The 19,813-nt window shown below is 43.2% G+C and overlaps 1 protein-coding gene across 1 annotated transcript in view; it reads right to left on the bottom strand.

Annotated features, from left to right (window-relative positions):
- Nucleotides 1–2,826: 2,826 nt before the first annotated feature.
- Nucleotides 2,827–19,813, bottom strand: part of LOC111140176 (zinc finger protein 724-like) — a gene marked incomplete at its 5' end in the record, with an annotated part of 27,588 nt that continues 10,601 nt past the window's right edge. Inside the window, 3 exon segments of the mRNA XM_022492517.1 lie at nucleotides 2,827–2,903; nucleotides 7,724–7,819; nucleotides 8,315–8,441. Coding sequence (XP_022348225.1) covers nucleotides 2,827–2,903; nucleotides 7,724–7,819; nucleotides 8,315–8,441 — 300 coding nt within the window.

The following is a 19,813-nucleotide window of genomic DNA, read 5'->3' as shown; positions in this document are numbered from 1 at the left end:
ATCCCAAGATGCTGGGATCATGACCCGAGCCGAAGGCAGCTGCTCAACCAACTGAGCCACCCAGGCGTCCCAGTTTATACTACATTTCTGACTGATAAACATAAGGACTCAATCTCTGGGGTATGGTATAAGAAAAAATTGCTAACAGGAAGAAAACAACAACAACAACACACCAACCATGAATGGTGAAATGAAGAAAAAGATTACAAAAAGAATTAAAAACATCTCTGTATCACAAGCTCAAGAGATAGAAATAGAATTAGAAAGGATACAAAGGACTGATTCTCATGATATATGGAGAACTACAAAGACCGAAGAAAAAGGCATAACAGAAAAAAATGAGGCCAAGAACTCACTAGACACTTTGAAAAAGAGATTGGCCAACAGTTAGTGCCCAACTCTGTAGTAATAGAGAGAAACCCCACCAGCAACAACACAGATAAAAGTAGGACATGGTATGACCATGTAGGAACCAGGAGCCAAACATCAGAATCACATAAGCTGCAAATATGGGGACAACGCAGAAGCCGACATTTGTCCTTTACCTAGAAATAAAAAACTGGATGATCAAATTTAAAGAAACAGAAGAAGAAACAACCCATGTAGTAATAAGCAATCAAATAAGCAGCATGGCAACATAAACATCTCACAGAACAATCATTAACATGAAAGCCATTTGTCACTGTTAGGGTTATGTTTCAGTATCAAAAAAATCACGATTTAAACATACTACCTCTTGGATATCAAGCATGTATATGTGCAAATTCATACACACATATTAAAAAAAATACCCACAAATACATGTATACAGGGAAACAACTGTTTTTAGCCCAGGAGAGAGAAAACTGTTCCTCACAGAGGGAGGACCTAATGAAGATAGTGACAAAGTAGTTCCACCTTCGCTCAATGAGCAACTGTTCACATGAGACACCAGTGCATGATTCTCAATACAAAAGCATAGGCTGATGCACCCTGGGACCCCAGAGACCAAGAAGGACACCCCTAGAAGGGTAACAGGAGCAATTTCACGTGGATCCCAGTGCACCTTCCCCGGGCCACAGTGCGCCACTAAGAGGGCCCAGAAGGAACTACAATGGCTGCACAAAGAAAATGACAGCCCAGAGTGGACATCCAGCATTCCCCAAAGGGCAAACCACTCTCTCCCCAGTGAGAACTCACCTCATGGGGATCCCTGGGGGTGTCTGTGGTGCTGGACCACTGGGGATCCTATAGACACGGAGAAGGTGGGCAGCGCTTACAGCAACCAGTGCTCAGATCTTAGAGTTGCCGGACCAGACAGTGCTCCAACTTGCAGTGGCAGCGAATCAGAGATCCACGGGAATCTGCCCACTTGCAGAGAGGAGATGAACTTACCTGGCTAAGGAGATTTGTCAGCAGCTGTGACTGACTTGGGTGTCCAGCCAACACTTTGAACTAGAACATTCTCTGTTCTCTGTCTGGGTAGCTATGCAAGTTCTAAGTCACTTCCCATGGCTGATCCCAGCCTCCAATCCTGCCCCATTGGAAGCCTGAACAGAGACCCTAGACAACCTCAGAGCCTCTCTAACAGGCCTCCGGGGAGAAAACCAAGCCAGGAGCATGGACCAAGCATTGAGCATAACCTCTTACTCTGCATGAGCAGGAAGCCTCCTCAGTGCACCTGGGCAGCCTCAGAACCCAGCCTATGGTCCTGCCGAGCAACAGAGAACGGCCTTCAGTCCCACCACATGTTCAGCATCACCTTTGGCCCCGGCTGATCATGGAGTTCCCAGAATAGGTTTTGGAGACACTCAGGAGTCCACACGTTTCCATGGACAGATGTCTAGTCCTCTGTGCTCATAGAGAATAAGTTTATATCCAAAATGACCGCACATGTTTTACAGTAGAAGCTGCTGAGGTCCATGGGATACCTCTAGAAGGAATGCCAAACAGTTGGCTACATTCAGATGATGGTGAATAAAACCACAATTTCAAAGGATTCCAGTGAAAATCGGCATCAGACAGATACTTCCAAGTTTCAAATGGACACAGGCTATTTCTTTTTACAAGGTTCAATATTCACATTCAGCGAGGATTCAGTATGAAACATGACTTGTGGGTTACTTTTTATCATTAGAAAGAAAATCCAAATATTCACTAGCGTCTGACACGTTCCTTTGCACACTGCATACACTGTATGTCCCACGGTTACTGAATCTGCTCCTAATGTATTCAATGCTCTGGATTCTATGGGTTAGGACTAATACTATTCTCCTTGAACTGAAAGACATGATTTACTTTTTCATTTATTTATTTTGAAGGAAATGATGTAGATAAAGGAATGTAGAGTCAGGGTTTGAATCTGGCTACCCTACCTAACATGAGGCAAACGGGACAAAGGAAAAAGAGGCCCTTCTAGAAGGTGACCTCAATTTGGATTCTCTTTCCTCCTTGACACTCCATGGTCCATGCAGCCGTCCTCACACAGAACAGCTTTCATGAAAGGACACTTCAAAGTCAACATTCCAGCCCACACCACATATATATAGCCTGAGTGGCTTCCAGGTTGACTACTCAGAAGTAGACACAAAGGTCAGGCATCCAAAGAACAATACAGGAAAGGCCCAAAACACAGGAGTCCACATTCACACCTGGAGACCCAAGACTACACACCTGAGTATCTCACTATGTTACCCACATGCTACTAAGTTCCCTGAAGAACCCAACTATGAATGTGTCCCCATATACAGGTTCTCAATGTCTAGTCCCTAGACAGCCACCTGAGACTATGTAAGAAAGGAAAGGTGGGTGGCTGCACCCCAGAGCTACTGACATGGTAGTGTAAGTTTAGCCATAGAAATCCAAGACTTGTAAGTGCTCCTGGTGATTCTGACCCAGGCCAATCTGCACAACCTCTGCAAGAACTAAGTCACAGGTCAAGCTGAGTTATCCCCACAGAAGTCCCTCTCAGGGGTGCCTGGGTGGCTCGGTAGTTTAAGTCTCTCCCTTTGGCACAAGTCATGATCTCAGGGTGCTGGGATCCAGCCCTGCATCAGGCTCTCTGCTCAGCAGGGAGCCTGCTTCCTCCTCTCGTGCTCACTCTCTCTCCCTGCCTCTCTGCCTAATTGTGATGTCTGTCAAATAAATAAATAAATAAATAAATAAATAAATAAATAAAAGAAGTCCCTCTCAGAAACCCTCTGTGCTTGTGGTCACATTAGTGTTGGGACATACACACACACAGACACACAGACACACAAGATTCCTTTTCCTTCTGAAGATATAGGTACACACACATATGTATGTACACATGCTTCTTCCTAGTTAGTTTTCTGATTCCAAAATCAGTCTTTAGCTTAATATAACACATTGCAGGGGTGCCTGGGTGGCTCAGTGGGTTAAGCCTCTGCCTTCAGCTCAGGTCATGATCTCAGGATCCTGGGATCAAGCCTGGCATCAGGCTCTCTGCTCAGTGGGGAGCATGCTTCCCCCTCTCTCTCTGCCTGCCTCTCTGCCTACTTGTGGTCTCTCTCTCTCTCTGTCAAATAAATAAATAAAATCTTTTAAAAATATACGTATAACACATTGCATTCTGTGCATATAAAAACCCTAAAACTCTGCTTGTGTTCTCTATGCTCACAGAACTGGAGAAACATACAGGGTAAAATTTATTGAGAGTCCCTAAGAATTCTCTGACTAGGCCATATCATTATATTTTTAGTGACTTTGTTCAATTAGCACTTGTTAGGTAGAAACCCTGGGCATTAGTTCAGTACAACAAAAAGAAACTAATATTTGCAAAAACCATTCATGACAATCCTTTCCAAAATCTTAGCAATAAAAAAGAAATTTGTATGTACTGAAATAGAGAAATACACTCAAAACCATTCTGTGAGGTCAGCAGTACCCTGATACCAAAGCAGTATAAAGAAAAGATAAAAGGCTGCTTTATCTCATGAATCTTCTGCTACTCTGGCTTTCTTTGGACACTCATCTACATGTACTAATAGAGTCAAAAGAAAAAACGAATCACACTGAAAATAATTGTCCCTCTCTAGAGATCCATCTGCCCCTGAATCCTTTCAGGTCTACTAACAAATACAGTTAACCATTGAATAATGTGCTTTTCATCAGTAATGGTCCATTTACAACACACAAGTTTATCTTAATAAATCCAGTGCACCACAGTAGATGTCTTTGCACTATGACTGCCTTAATATTTTATTTCCTCAAATTACTTCCTTTTTTAAAATTTTTTTAAAAAGATTTTATTTATTTATTTGACAGGGAGAGCTCACAAGTAGACAGAGAGGCAGGCAGAGAGAGAGAGAGGAGGGAAGAAGGCTCCCTGCTGAGCAGAGAGCCCGATGTGGGGCTTGATCCCAGGACCCTGGGATCATGACCTGAAATGAAAGCAGAGGCTTTAACCCACTGAGCCACCCAGGCACCCTTCAAATTACTTCCTTATAAAACTATGGTATATACAGCAGACCACATACAAAGAATGGGAAGATTGATGACATGTTGTAATTAACCCATCAAACACCACAGATGAAAAGAGACTTTTGAAACAGCATGGCAAATGCACTTCACCTTGTGCAAGAGCTCCTAGAAGAGCAGCAGTGGGATCCCAGCAGTCCCAACAAGAATGGGGTGGCATAATGCACTCAGGTACTGAAAGATCAAAAAATACCACCAAGAATACATTACCGGGCAAAACTCTTTTCCGCAGACGTAGAAATGAAGACATTCCCAGGTAAAGATCCCTCTATGTTTACCAGTACACCTGTCCTACAAGAACCATTAAAGGAACACTCTGTAGATGAAATAAAAGGATTCTACCCAGTAACTGCAACCACACAAGAACACAAAGCTCTCCGCTGAGCAAAAATATGTAGACAATTACACAAACCTGTAGTGCTGTAATGAGATACCAGTCACGTTTATTTCTGCTACAGAGCTTTGTTTTTTTTTTTTTAAAGTATTAAAATCACAAATGTAGGTCATAAAGTACACAACATAAAAGAATTTGTATCATCGAAGTGGGGGGGTGCAGGGGTAGAGACAGGAAGAAGAATTCCAATGGAATTGACACTGAGTTTTAAACTGTTTTACAACAATATTGTTTTAAGGAATCTCTAGGGTAACCACAAGGAAAATACTCCCAGAAGATACAAAAGGCAATGAGAAAGGTACCAAGGCATATCATGGGTATTCATCTTACAATTACAGATAAAATATATCTTTCATATTTCATACCAAAACATGATACAATAGTATAGTTTGAAAATTACTTTGAATTCAAAACAGTCTTTCTCTCATGCAGAGAGAATAAAAATTCACCCAGAAAAACACGGTGAAATGAATTCTATGTTGATGATAACTCACCTAGACATGGTACAACATTCACTGACCACTCACCAAGGAGATAAAAAGTAGGGGTCACACAGTATGTATGTGTGACATACAAACACAAGACAAAGACACACAAAATTTACCAGGAAAAAACATAAACATCATTTTTTTTGAGTTATGCTCACATGGTCTTGAAATATACTGAGCTGAAAATTCCCTTCCTGTAACAAAACACACAGGTAAGACTGAATCCACACCTAACGAATATGGTGGAATGAGCCAGACACAAGAAACACATTATTAGGAAATTACCAAATTAGAGTAAGACGAAACTCAACCCAAGAAATTCTAAATAAAACATTGATGTCTGACAGAAAAGGAAAACTTACATAAAACCATAATTTAAAACTGTGTCCACGTACCCATGAAAAACAAGCTTTTGATTGGCATGTCTTCCTGAACTATAACATCGTAAAGAATTCTCATTAAAATCAATTATAAAAAGCTGTAAATGAAAATTTTATGAACACTTAAAAAGCTTGAAAGAAATGTACTACGTTATTAATATATTTCCCCTCCTGCACAGAATGTAACCCTATAATCCATTCTGTAAGACAGAGGAAACAAACAACCTCTTCATTTCTCAGTATATTAACACCATGGAAATTGAAAAATATGCTGAGAGACATCTATATGAAATTAGTATTTGGGGTTAAATTCTGATACATTCTGAGGAAAGTAGAAGAAAAAGCTCATGATTAATTTCCCAGAAATAACATCGCATTATTGAAAAAAAGGATTTTCCAAACATGGGGATTCAGGGTACCTGTGGGCCTCAATTAGTTAAGCAGCTTCCTTCAGTTCAGGTCATGAGCTTAGGCTCCTGTATCCAGGGCTCCCTGCTCAGCAGGGACATTGCTTCTCCCTCTCCTTTTGCCCTTTCCCTATTCATTTTTTCTCTCTGTCTCTCAAACAAATAAAATTTTTAAACAAAATATATGGGAATCTTACTAATTGTCTAACTCACTACTTAAAAAGCACATGTGCATGTTGTATCAGGACATTTGATGTACAAAATATAGAGCTAAATCACATATAGAACTAATCAGAAAGTGAAAACACACATGACAAAGTCGCAAGAAGTTCACAGAAGACAGAATCATGATGCAGTTATTAACAAATGAGATAATAAATTAAACTTTATTAAAGGCTACAAGTCCAAGTACTAAATGTGCTAGTCCCCCAATAGCATTTGTTATGTAGGAATTCTAGGAAAAAAAGAGAGACATTGCACTATTAGACCACTGAGGAACAGAACTCAAAGATTGGAAGTTTCTATAGGTAAAAAAAGAAGAAGAAGAAGAAAAAGAAGAAGAAGAAGAAGAAGAAGAAGAAGAAGAAGAAGAAGAAGAAGAAGAAAAGAAATAAGAAAAAAGAACACTTGAAGGGAAATAAAGCAGTATATTTTCTCATTTTAGAGCAGTGCTATGTTATCTGATGAAGTTACTAAATCTCTGCTTTGTTTAAGACTAATATTAAAGCCTCCAACCTTAGAAAGCCAAGGCAGAGAACATTAGAAATCTGTCTCCAGTGTTCTGGAAATGTAAGGACCTATTTAGAAACTGTCCCTGCTCCCCATCCCCCAGGGGATTCACTTAAAAACAAGTCCCGGAAACCAGCTTCAGGTAACAAAGCCCAGAAACAAAGGTGGGTCAGGCCAGGTGGAGACATCCGATCAGTGGGGGGGGATGCATACCGTCTCCCTGGTTACCAAGGAGTATGGGCCCCGCCCTTTGGGAGCCTTTTGGGCGCCAATCCCAATCAAGGTGTAATAGGCTGGTTCAGATGTCTACTAGGGTAAATTGTAACTCAATTGGTCACCTAGCATCACTGTGGAGTTTCCTGTGTGTGTTACAATCTCATTGGCCACCTGTGCGTGGCCAGGCCCAACCGCATGGCCTTTGCCCTTAAAAGCTAGACTGTGAAACAGAGAAGGGTTGCCCTCTCTTGTTAGAGGTGCGTCCCCAAACGTTCAGTTAGATTCTTGATGCTTGGCTCAAAATAAAGCTTTGCTTGACCTTTGCTTTGTATCAGTCTCGCTCCTTTAATCACAGACCCATTATTGGGGAATAACAGAAATTTCTGCACCAAACCCCACTGTGCATACATCGATGCTGACCTACTTGTCTCATGATGAACCAGAATTTACAAAGACTTTAGCCTAGTTGAAGAGCAGATGTCCCTCTGAGAGAGACAGAGACATAAATCTGGGCATGTCTCCCACGGACATTCCTTCAAGGAGAGCTACTCGAACCACAGCTTAAGGTCTACCTTCCTCCTTAAGACTTGGACGTCCCCTCTGTCACCTGCCTCACCCATTCCCACCCACCTGGTTGGAAGCCTCCAGTCTCCTTTCTCTTCACATCCCATAGCTTCTTCTCTTGCTCCAAAAACATGATCAGGTCTGGCTCTGACAGGAGGAGACCTGTTTATGAGGAAAAAGGAAAATGACCATTGCTGCCCATTCTAACTTTCCATGAGTCTTGTGTTCAGTAGAGTAGAAATGATGGACAATTCTAGAAAATGGTTTCCCAAAAGCTGTTGCCCAACAGTCCATTTAGAACACACTGGAGGCATTTCCAATGTTCACATCCTGACCTCCACTTCCAAGTAGTAGACATGATAATAAGAAGGGGAAATTTCAGTTTCAGATGTAAGCAGCACCATTCTATGTCACTCAATGTTGAGAACTGCCACTCATCTTCACAAGCCATGATGTTACCTTGAGGAAGGAGAAGCTGAGGCTAAAAAGGAAACATCATGAAGATTTGTCTCTCCATCCACAAACCCCTACTTTTTTCCCTTTCTGCCTGGATCTGGAATCCAGTCATTCCAAGCGAAATCTCCCAAGAGGCAGTCTTCACAAGAAGGAACAAAACCCTGTGTGGGGCTTTGGAAACCTGGAAGGAGTCTTCCTCACCCAAGAAATGGAGATGTCCATAGTTCTCTAACATCACGTCCCTGTACAGTTGCCGCTGAGTGTGGGTCAGGCATCCCCACTCCTCCTCGGAGAATTCTATGGCCACATCCCTGAAGGTCAGCAGTCCCTGTAACAAAAACCACAGTCACCAAGTGACCATTGACAAACTGTGCCCCTAAGATGGTCCCTAAGATGAAGAGGAAGTTAGTGTCACCAGCTAGACCCAGACCTGACCTTTTCATCTCCATGGTATGAGTGTGAAAGAAAACCTATGGGGCAGGGGGCTGCCTGGTTGAGAACTTTCACTCCTTTCACTCCCAGAAGTCAACTCTGTCAACTACACAGAGGTGACAGCCCTCCTTGTCCAGTGCAAAGTATTGGGATGTGGGAGAGGAGCCAATGGTCAAGAAATTCTAGACATGTTTCTGATGTGAAATACTGGGGCTCTGGAGTAAATGATGAAGAAAGGATTGTTGAGATACCCGTGGTACAAACACTGTGGTCCTAAAGCAAGGGGAGAGGAACGTGAGCAATGACTGGTTCTATGCTTTCAGGTGGGGAGGGGGTGAGGGTTAGCAGGAGGCTCAAAGGAATTTGGAAGCAAGTTTCCAGGACCCTCAAGGCCTTCCAGCTGGTGTTTTGATGAGGCCACTCACTGTTTAGTAACAGTTTAGTCAGGAGACCCTCCAGATATCTATCAGTGGGCCACAAGCTTGAAGGATGGTGGCCAAGCTACATTTAGGGAATAGAGTTCAAGGAAGTTTCCAAAGCAATTTTCATAGGTTAAAGAGGCATTACAGGATCCTGGAGGTCTACTGTTAGGCTAAGGCTGCTTTTTGCATCCAAAAAAACATTAACCTTGAGGCAGTTGTGAGTTCCCTGAGGAATGTCCTACTCTGCCTTTCTCAGGTATTTACCAACAGACTGGAAGTTGAAGGAAATTTAATTTTATTCACTCATCCTTTGACTTTATTCTCCTCATCAGAAACTACAAGCAAGGGGGAGCCAGATAGTTCAGTTGGTTAAGGGTCTGCCTTCAGCTCAGGTCATGATCCCAGAATCCTGGGATGGAGCCCTGAGTTGGGTTCCCCACTCAGTGGGGAATCTGCTTCTCCTTCTTTCCATTTCCTCACTCCTGTGTTCTCTCTCTGTCCCTCAGCTGAGAAAATGTGTAAAAGAAGGACAGAAAGAAAGAAAGAAAAAAGAAGGAAGGAAGGAAAGAAAGAGAAAGAATGAACCTACAAGCAAGAGAAAAGCAGAAGAAAGAAGTTTACACCTGAAATGGGATTTTAAGGACCTATTTAGCAAGATGCTTCCCTTCACCCATGGGATTCACTTAAAAACAAGTCCCGGAAACCAGCTTCAGGTAACAAAGCCCAGATAAAAGAGTGAGTCAGGCCAGGTGGAGACATCTGATCAGTAGGGGGTTGCATACTCTCTCCCTAGCTACCAAGGAGTAGGGGCACCCACCCTTTGGGAACCCTTTTTGGTGCCATTCCTAATCAAGGTGTAATAGGCTGGGTCGAATGTCTACTAGGGTAAATAACTCAGTTGGTCACCCAGCATCACTATGGAGTTTCCTGAGTGTGTTACAATCTCATTGGTCACCTGTGCGTGGCCAGGCCTGACCGTATGGCTTCTGCCCTTAAGAGCTAGACTGTGAAACAGAGAAGGGTCGCCCTCTCTTGTAAGAGCTGCAGCCCAGAACGTTCTGTTAGATTCTTGATGCTTGGCACAAAATAAAGCTTTGCTTGACCGTGGCTTTATATCAGTCTTGCTCCTTTAATCACGGACCCATTATTGGGGCATAACAGCGATAGTTCCTGCATATTCCTCAGTATCCCATGTTCCTTACAAATGACAGGAGAGAAAATAGGAACGTTACAGGGGAGGATCTGGCAGACAGAACCAAGCCAATAAAAGAAGTTCACATCAGCTGAATTGAAACAAATTGTTTTCAGTGTCTAATACACAAGAAAGGACACACCATCACTGGTATTTTCCTGTGGACTGAAAGCAGGAATTCAGAATGTAAATCTAATTATGCAAATATGGTGGATATACATACACAAATCAAACACTTTCCTTCTGTAGGTTCTGCTTTTAGGCAAGCAGGCTTGAGCAAAGGAGTGGTGGAAGGGCCCCAGTGTCCCCTTGGCTGAGTCCAGACAGGGCCATCAGGGGACCCACCTTAGAATTCCCAAGAGTCTAAGGAACCAATGGACTTCTGACATCCAGGTACAGTGAGCAGAAAGGAGCAAGTTTCTGGTTCCCCAGAACTCCTCACCTTCCTTCTCCCTTTAAGGAAATCCCCCTCTTCAGACAGGCTCTCCAGTGCCCTCCTGCTGGCTCATCTCTTAGATATTCAGGAAACTTCCGCAGCCTTTGTCCTGCCTCACGGGAATTCCAGCAGCCCTGTGGAACTGGCTTCCCGCTAATCATGGACCCACATCTGGGGCCCCATGCGACTGACACAGACATTGCACTGAGATAGCACAGTGTCCCTGTGCTAGTAATAACTACTTTATGCCTTTCTTTTCTTTTAATTTTTAAGATTTATTTTTATTTTTGTCTTCTTTAAAGACTCTATTTATAGGGGCAACTGGGTGGCTCAGTCAGTGGGCATCAGCCTTCTGCTCAGGCCAAGACACAAGGTCCTGGGAATGCCTCCTACATTGCAGTGGAGGCCGGGAGGGAGGGTGGAAATCCTTGCTCAGCAGGGAGCCTTTGGCCTCTGTCCATAGCACAGCCTACTTGTGCATTCACTCTTTCTCTTTCAAAGAAATAAATTTTTTTAAAAAGACTGTATTTATTTCAAAGAGAGTGAGAGAGACAGCACAAACAAGCAGAGCAGCAGAGAAAACATTGAAGCAGGGCCCTTGCCCACCTAGGAGCCCAATGTGGGGCTGAATCCCAAACCCCTGGATCATGACCTGAGCTGGAGACAGAAAGCAGACTCTTAACCAACTGAAACACCCTCGGTCCCCAAGACTGATTTATATTCTAGAGGAGATGGATGCGGGCAGGAGAGGGAGAGAATGTCAGGCGGACTCCCCTCTGGGCACAGAGCCAGGAGCGGGGATACCAGACCAGGACCCTGAGATCCTGACCTGAGCTCAACCAACAGTCCAACCTTAGTTGACTGAACCCCCAGGCACCCTCCTCTAGTGCATTTTAAGTAGAATATCTCTTTCACATGCTAAAGATGGAGACACACACACACCCGTTTTTAGAATAGGAATGTTCCAAGTTTTTCTGGACTCATACCCACCGAGCTTCTGTCTGCATTTCCTTCCTCCCCGGCTGCACACAGCTGATCCAGAATCCAGATGAGCCCAAATGAGAAATGATTTCCCTCCCTGATATCCCAGGACCAGACCTCATAAGCCGCAGGAATCTCGGACTTGACACCTTTCCCTCCGGATCTGCCACCAACGGAATATTGTCACTCCTCACAGGACTTTAATTCAAAGTGATAACGGCTGATGCCTATTGAAGGCAGGTTGGGGACAGGACAGAAGGCTCTGGGACATAGAGAAGCATTCTAAAGACCTAACCCTGAGTATCACTTCTGACCAGATCTTAAAAACAGGTGAATGTGGAAGCGAGAAGCACCCACACTGGAGGCATCCACATCTGCAGCTTCTAAACTCGAGGGTCTGAGGAGAAACAGAGGACACGGCTCCGCGGGGACACCAGGCTCAGCTGAGAACCGGCCATTTCTGCCTTTGCCTCCACCTCTAGATTTCGTCCTCATGAGGGATCTGGGGGAATCACAGCTGCATCAGGAGAAAACGCCCTGAAATTCAGCAGCAGAGCTCCTTCTCCTCACACCGCTTGCCCGCAGGCAGGACTCGGAGATGCAGAAAAGGCCCAACTTTCAGTCCTTTGTGTCAAGAGCAGCTCGGAAACTGTGAGCTCCCGTGAGGACACCCATCCCTGCATTTTCCTCACCTGCTTTGTGGGGAGGGAGGGGTCCCCTGCCACCGCCACTCACACCTACAGCGTCAGCATCGGAGCCGCGGGCTGCAGGGACCTGGTTCCACCCCGACAACATGATGAACAGGGCTGGCAACACAGACACAATTCCTCTGGAAATCAGCCATTATCCCGTATTTCCCTACAAACCCCCAGCCCCTTCCTCTGGGTGGGCTGCAGGTTTCATGGCCCTGACCTGCTGAGGCCTCTTTGGCTGGCAAAGCAATGAAGCTCTGGCTGCCCTTGATACCCAGCTCTGTCTGCATGTTCTGTTCTGGGTCTGAAGCATGGAGGTCAGTTCACACAACAGAATGAATGTGAGGAGAGGAAAATTTGTTTTTCCTGCACTGTTTTCAATGATGTCAGACAGTTTCACAAGAAAAAAACAAGTTCTTAAGTATGGGAATGAGAAAGATGAGGCTCAAAGAGGTGACACTTCTGTGTCACTGTGACTTATGAAGGAGGAGGTACGATTTAAAATTTCCAAAGGGATTATATTCAGAGGAGAACAGAAAGATGATATGTTTGTGAAACAATGTTTCTCCTCAAGGAAGGCAAGGCAACTCTTCTTTTTTTCTTCTTTTTTTTTTTTTGCAGTTTTTTTTCCAGTGTTCCAAGATTCATTGTTTATGCACCACACCCAGTGTTACATGCAATCCGTGCCCTCCTTAATACCCACTACCAGACTCACCGAACCCCCAACCCCCTGCTATAACCCTCAGTTTCTTTCTCAGAGTTCACAGTCTCTCATGCTTCATATGCCCCTCCAATTTCCCCCAATTCACTTCTCCTCTCCTTCTCCTAATGTCCTCCTAGTGTTCTCCTCCTAATGTCCTTCCTTATGTTCCACAAATAAGCGAAACCACATGATAATTGACTCTCTCTGCTTGACTTATTTCACTCAGCATAATGTCCTCCAGTCCCATCCATGTTGATACAAAAGTTGGGTATTCCTCCTTTCTGATGGAGGCACAATATTCCATTGTATATATGGACCAGAGCTTCTTTATCCATTCATGTGTTGAATGTCATCTTGGCTCTTTGCACATTTGATGACCGTGGCCATGGCTGCTATGAACATTGGGGTACAGATGGCCCTTCTTTTCACTATGTCTGTATTTTTGGGGTAAATACCCAAGAATGCAATTGTAAGATCATAGGGAAGCTCTATTTTTAATTTCTCAAGGAATTTCCACACTGTTTTCCAATGTGGCTGCACCAACTTGCATTCCCACCAACAGTATAAGAGGATTCTCCTTTCTCCACATCCTCTCTAACACTTGGTGTTTCCTGTCTTGCTAATTTTGGCCATTCTAACTGGTGTAAGGTGGTATCCCAATGTGGTTTTGACTTGAATCTCCCTGATGGCTAATGATGATGAACATTTTTCTTGTGTCTATTACAGGTAGGCAACTCTTCGTGATAGAAACTGTTAATCTCCGGTATCCATGTAGGAAAGAACATTAGGGTTTGAAGCCCATGGCAAGGAAAGAATTCTTGAGATGTCTCTGGTGCAAGAGGTGTTTTATGAAAGCATGGGGACAGGACTTGGGGCCAGAAAGAGCTGCACTGTGTCATGAGGCATGGCCCACTATATACTTTCAAGTTGGAGGGAGTTTGGAATAGCAGAAGTCTCTAAGGAATTTTGAAAGCAAGGTTTTAGGACCTTGAGGGGGCTAGCAGTAGTTGGGAAAAGGTCATTTATTACCATCTAAAAAACCTTAGTCATGGGACCCTTCTGATGTGTCTCAGTGGGCCATCTGCTTGGGAGATGATTGCCAATAAGTAGCTAGCAGGGTTAAGAGAAAAAAAAAAAAGAAAAAAAAAAAGAAAAGCATTTCCAAGAGAAATGTTATATGTTAAAGTAGACTTACAGGATCCTGCTGGGGTTTGGGGAGTTCAGGTCAGGATTGTCTTTTCCCATTAGCAACCTATTAACATCATGGCAGTTGAGTCCTTGGAGAAATGTCAGTCTGCCTGTTTCAAGGACATGTCAATGACCTGTAGGTATAAGCATATTAGTATGTTTTCTTCTGCCTTGGTTTCCCACATCATGATCAGCTCTCTTCCTAATAAAGGTCCTCCATCTAATTGATTTTTATATATATACATATGGTATGTGTATATGTATATGAATATATATATCTCAGCATCATAGCAGAAGGAAATAATACCATTTGTAACACAGGACAAACCTAAAAGACAGTTTTCTAATTTAAATGGAAACCCTGCCTTGGCCAACTTAATAGTCTTTAAATTTCGGGGTGCACCTTTCCATGAATGATGGACTAAACCCTTCTTTGTACATCTATACATCACACATTGCTTCCAAGAAGGACTGGTAATCCCACCTTCTGGCTCAACCCCCCCTGGGGACCCATACACAACCTCCAAGTTCCCTAGGAGGCACAGTGAGTGGACAGGCGATCATGAACTGTATCAGACTGCCCTGCTTCCCTCCTATTGATTCACTGTCCTCAAGCTCCTTTAAAATTCTGAAGGCCTGGCCAAATCCTTGGAGGGTTTTTTTTTTTAAGATTTTATTTATTTGACAGATAGAGATCATAAGTTGGCAGAGAGGCAGGCAGAGAGAGAGATGAGGAAGCAGGCTCCCTGCTGAGCAAAGAGCCAGATGCGGGACTTGATCCTAGGACCCTGAGATCATTACCCGAGCTGAAGGCAAAGGCTTAACCCACTGAGCCACCCAAGCGCCCCTGGAGTTGATTTTTGAACATGAGTCTTTCTTCTTTCCAAGTGGCTCGCTTCCTGAATAATGCTGATATTCCATTCCCATCAAAACTCATCCTGTATGCATTGCCTTTTCAAAGGGTAACAGCCAGCTTGGGTTTCTGGGTCAGAAAATTGTCGGATCCTTCAGCACATTGGTCAGGAAGAACTTCTGTAATATCTTATGGTGCAACGTAGTAAGTTGACTGAAGTAGCACGTGGGTGGGACTTCTGCTGAAAAAGAGCTACACTTTAATTTTTTTAATATTTTATTTGAGAGACTGAGAGAGGCACTCCTGCTTGTGGGTTGTGATGGGCAGAGGAAGAGAGACAAACCAAGTCACCACTGAGCAGGGAGCCCACTGCAGGGCTGTGCTGGGAACCTAACATCATGACCTGAGTCAAAGTGAGACCCTTAACTGACCCGCCCCCAGAGCCCCTAAGAGCTACACTTTTCCTGTTTATATACTTCCCGCTCAAGGGTGTGGTCTCTTGCAGACCGTAATAGACTATAAATGTTTCCACCAATTTCTTTATATTTTTTAAAATTATTTTTTTAACATTTTATTTATTCGACAGAGACAGACAGAGACAGAGTGGGAACACAATTAAGGGGAGTGAGAGAGGGAGAAGCAGGCTTCCTGCTGAGCAGGGAGCCCCATGCAGGGCTCATGACCTGAGCCTTGGGCAGACACTTAATGACTGAGCTACCCAGGCGCCCCTAGAACTACACCGATCATGGCTCTGAGAAAAGGGAGGCAGGTCCCACACAGTAGTGAAGCAGCTTCCCTGATGATCACCCAACCACACCGGATCTGACCTTGACTGGGGTTAACTACCTGGGAAACAGGGCTTGGAAGCAACCACAGCACATGCCTTGCTGATCCGGCCTACGCCACTGCCCAGAAGTCTTCTTCAGTTCAAACAACTATTCTACCACGTGACATCTTAAAGATGCCCACATGATTGCATCATCCAACACCCTCCCCCATCCCTTGTCATGAATCTAGCCAGGGGAAGTAGAGTAATCACTGACATCCAACAGCATTAGTCCTCAGGAAGACACAGGACATCGACCAAATCATCAGGATAAAGCAGGACTTCCCTACTCCTGAGAAACCCACATTTTCCATTTCTTTTCCCCATAACATATATTCATCAGATGACACCAGAAAGAGCTCCTTGTGCCTTTGCAGTGACTAAAGGGAGCCACCTCCAGGTCCCTCCCAATGTGGATAAGAGTTCCTCACATTTCCTTTTAATAGGTCATGTCTTTCTCTTGAAGGATGGTACCTTCCTCAAATTTTACTTAGATTCACATCCCACATTGTCTGCATTAATGTCTGCATTAATACCCATTTGCTTTCCATCGGTCTAATCTCAATTAAGCATTTTCTGAGGACACCGTATCAATAATATAGGCAAAAAAGAATGGTTGTAGTGCCTACATAGGTAGAAAGAAAAATGCCCGTGAATACAACTGGAGATTTGAAGATAAGTAGGTCATAAAACAAGTACAAGTTATTTTTCTACATCTAGGGAGTCACAGGCAACTAGGGATAGTTGTCCTCCTCTACATTCTAATTCTTCAGCTTAAATATTTTCTGTCTCTTCCCTGGGCTACCTCATCATTCCTATTGGGATAGATTTCTCTTTTCTATGGGGTATCTATGACACACATAGGATGGTGATATTCACATGTGTACCTCATAGACACATCAAAACAACAATCAGTGTAGGACATGGGGCACATACCTTCATTTAGGGCCATGGTGCAGTGCTAGAGATTCCCAAGTCTAAGTCCAGAACATGCCATTCTGACTAAAACAGATTTAGGGAAGTGCTGTGGGAGGGGGAGTCTTCTCTATAAGAAGTAGGAAGGGAAACACTGGGAGAAAGGAGAGATGGTGGCTTACAAGGACAGAGTGCAGATGTCATATGAGATGTTCCACTAACTTGTCACCCTGAAGTATGCTGACTGGGGAATGCACTAGTGAAAAGGGCTCCTGTTAGTGTAAGGGCCCTGCAAAACTGCTGGCTACACAAAATCAATGCCAAGTTGCAGTATCATGGAGTACGTGAGCTAAAACACCAACAATATCTCTACGTTTACATACCTCGGTAGTACATCCACTGTAATATTATATTCACAAAGAGGAGAAAATCACAGCATAGACTAGGGGAAAAATCACATATCCCTTAAACTTTCAGATGACTGAATGGATTCCTAGGATTATTGTTCTACTCCAGTATCAAACAGGTGATTGATTCGATCAGCTCCCTACAACCTTCAAAGAGATAGATGAACACTAGACGTAGGATAACACATCATTCACGACACAACCATATCCATATGTTAAAAAAGTGTTTTATTAATGAAAATATATTATGTTTCCACATACACTTGTTTTTCAAATCCACTCTATTGTCACCATTCGAAATACAAAATACGCATGTGCAAAAGCATTCAAGTGTTGCAAGAAGGATGTGGGAGTACCTATTTCCAAAAATTTCATGACAGAGGTACACTCCTCAGAAATGTGTATGTTCAATGGTATGGCATTGTAGGGAAGAGTTAGCTACCCTCCTTCAGTCATCTGTCAGGATTTCCTCATTTAACCACATCAAGTCATACTCTATCTAACGACTGCACTTAGGAAGATACTTTCGTAGTTTACTGGTTGGCTACCTCTTTTTCCTTAAAGAACAATTAGGAAAACCTCCTATTTCTAATATTGAGGAAGTTCTTTAGTTTCGATACATGCAGAAGTGTGTGCCCTGAAAACCTATCCCATGGAATCTTACATCAGTGTTATAATCGTAAGCACCATCTCCACTGAGATGTACTTCATATGTTGTAGATCATACGTTCATCTTCCATGGAAAATTAGGTACAGATGAGTCCCATTTAATGGAGCAGGACATCTAATATCTTCAACGTAGCAAGAATCAACAACATGGTCTTACACACCCATGAGGAAAGGAGAAATTTTCTGGAGTGATTTCAGAGGAAAACACATTAATATTCTTAGTCACGAATCTCAAATATGATCAATATAAGAAATTTTTAAAAAATACTGAATTCCCAGGGTGCCTGGGTGGCTCAGTGGGTTAAAGTCTCTGCCTTCGGCTTGGGTCATGATCCCAGGGTCCTGGGATTGAGCCCCGCATCGGGCTCTCTGCTTGGCAGGGAGCCTGCTTCTCCTCCTCCTCTCTGTCTGCCTCTCTGCCTACTTGTGATCTCTGTCTGTCAAATAAATGAATAAAATCTTTAAAAAAAATATTGAATTCCCTTATACATATGTGAAAGTCCATCCACTAATCCATTCAACAGAATACCACATACCTTTTTCTAAGTGTTTGATTTCTCCTTATGTGACTATTTTCATACAGACTCATTTCTGAATAGAGTGAATAATTTATTCCATTGGCTTGATTTCTGTAACATTTATTGGCATTTGATGTTTAGTTAGTTTTAAAGCATTGCTATCTTTCAATTTACTTTTGTAATGCACTCTCTGGTATTTGCTCCAATGTATACCAAAATGAAGGTCTTTCCACATTCATGATGTTCCAAGAGTTTGAAGCTCATATGCATTTTGAGATATTGAGTAAGCATTGAATTCCAGTTACAGGCTTGGCCATGTGCTTTACATTTCACACTTTTACTCCTATAAGAAAACTACAATGTTAAGAAAGTTGGGAGTCCCAACTGAGAGGGCAGACACATTCTTAGTATTTTTTTTTTTCAGATTTTTAAAATTTATTTGACAGACAGAGATCATCAATAGGTAGAGAGGCAGGCAGAGAGGGAGAGGAGGAAGCAGGCTCACCACAGAGCAGAAGGCCCGATGTGGGGCTTGATCCCAGGACCCTGAGATCATGACCTGAGCTGAAGGCAGAGGCTTTAACCCACTGAGCCACCCAGGCATCCCCATTCTTAGTATTTGTACAGTTACTCTCCTATATGAAATCTCTCACATGGAGTGAGGAGGGAGCTGTCCATAGGCACTCTCTCACATTCATTACATCCATAATTTTCTCTGCAGGGTGAATTCTGTGATGGGAGTAAGGGTTGTGTGCCTGCTAGACGTTTGGCCACATTATTCATCTGGTGTCTTTCCAGTATGACTTCTCTGTTTAGAAGCCGTGCATGCTGGACAAAGGCCTTGCCACACTGGTTGTATTTGTGAAGTTATCATCCGATATGAATTCTCTCATAGGCATGAATGGGTGAGCACTCCTTAACTGATTTTTCTCACATTCTTTTTTTTCTTTCTTTCTTCATGATTTTATTTATTTATTTGATGGAGAGAGAGCACAAGTAGTGAGGAGGATCAGGCAGGGGGAGAGGGAGAAGCACACTGCCCACTGAGCAGAGAGTCCAATGAGGAGCTTGGTCCCAGGACCCTGGGATCATAACCTGAGCCTAAGTGAGTGCCCTAACCGACTGAGCCACACAGGCGCCCCTTTTATTGCCTTCTGTACACTGGTAAGTTTTCTATATAGTATGAATTTTATGATGATTAGTGAGGATTGAGTGATTATAAAGGTTTTGAAAATTTGTGATTTGACGTGGTTTCCCTCAAGTATGAATTCTGTGATATCGAGTACGGGCTGAGCTATGGTTAAAGCACTTGCCACATTCATGATATTAAGGTTTATCTCCAGTATGAATTCTGTGATGTTGAGTAAAGGCTGAGCTTTCATTAAAGGCTTTGCCACATTCTGGACATAGGTAAAGTTTCTCTGTAATATGAATTCTGTGATGTCGAGTAAGTTGTAAAATGTGGG

Source organism: Enhydra lutris, unplaced genomic scaffold, assembly GCF_002288905.1.
Source record: "Enhydra lutris kenyoni isolate GAN:26980312 unplaced genomic scaffold, ASM228890v2 scaffoldscaffold221, whole genome shotgun sequence".
Taxonomy (NCBI): Eukaryota; Metazoa; Chordata; class Mammalia; order Carnivora; family Mustelidae; genus Enhydra; species Enhydra lutris.
The sequence above is the reverse complement of the archived record's forward strand: the minus strand, read 5'-3'. Positions and strand labels throughout refer to the sequence as shown.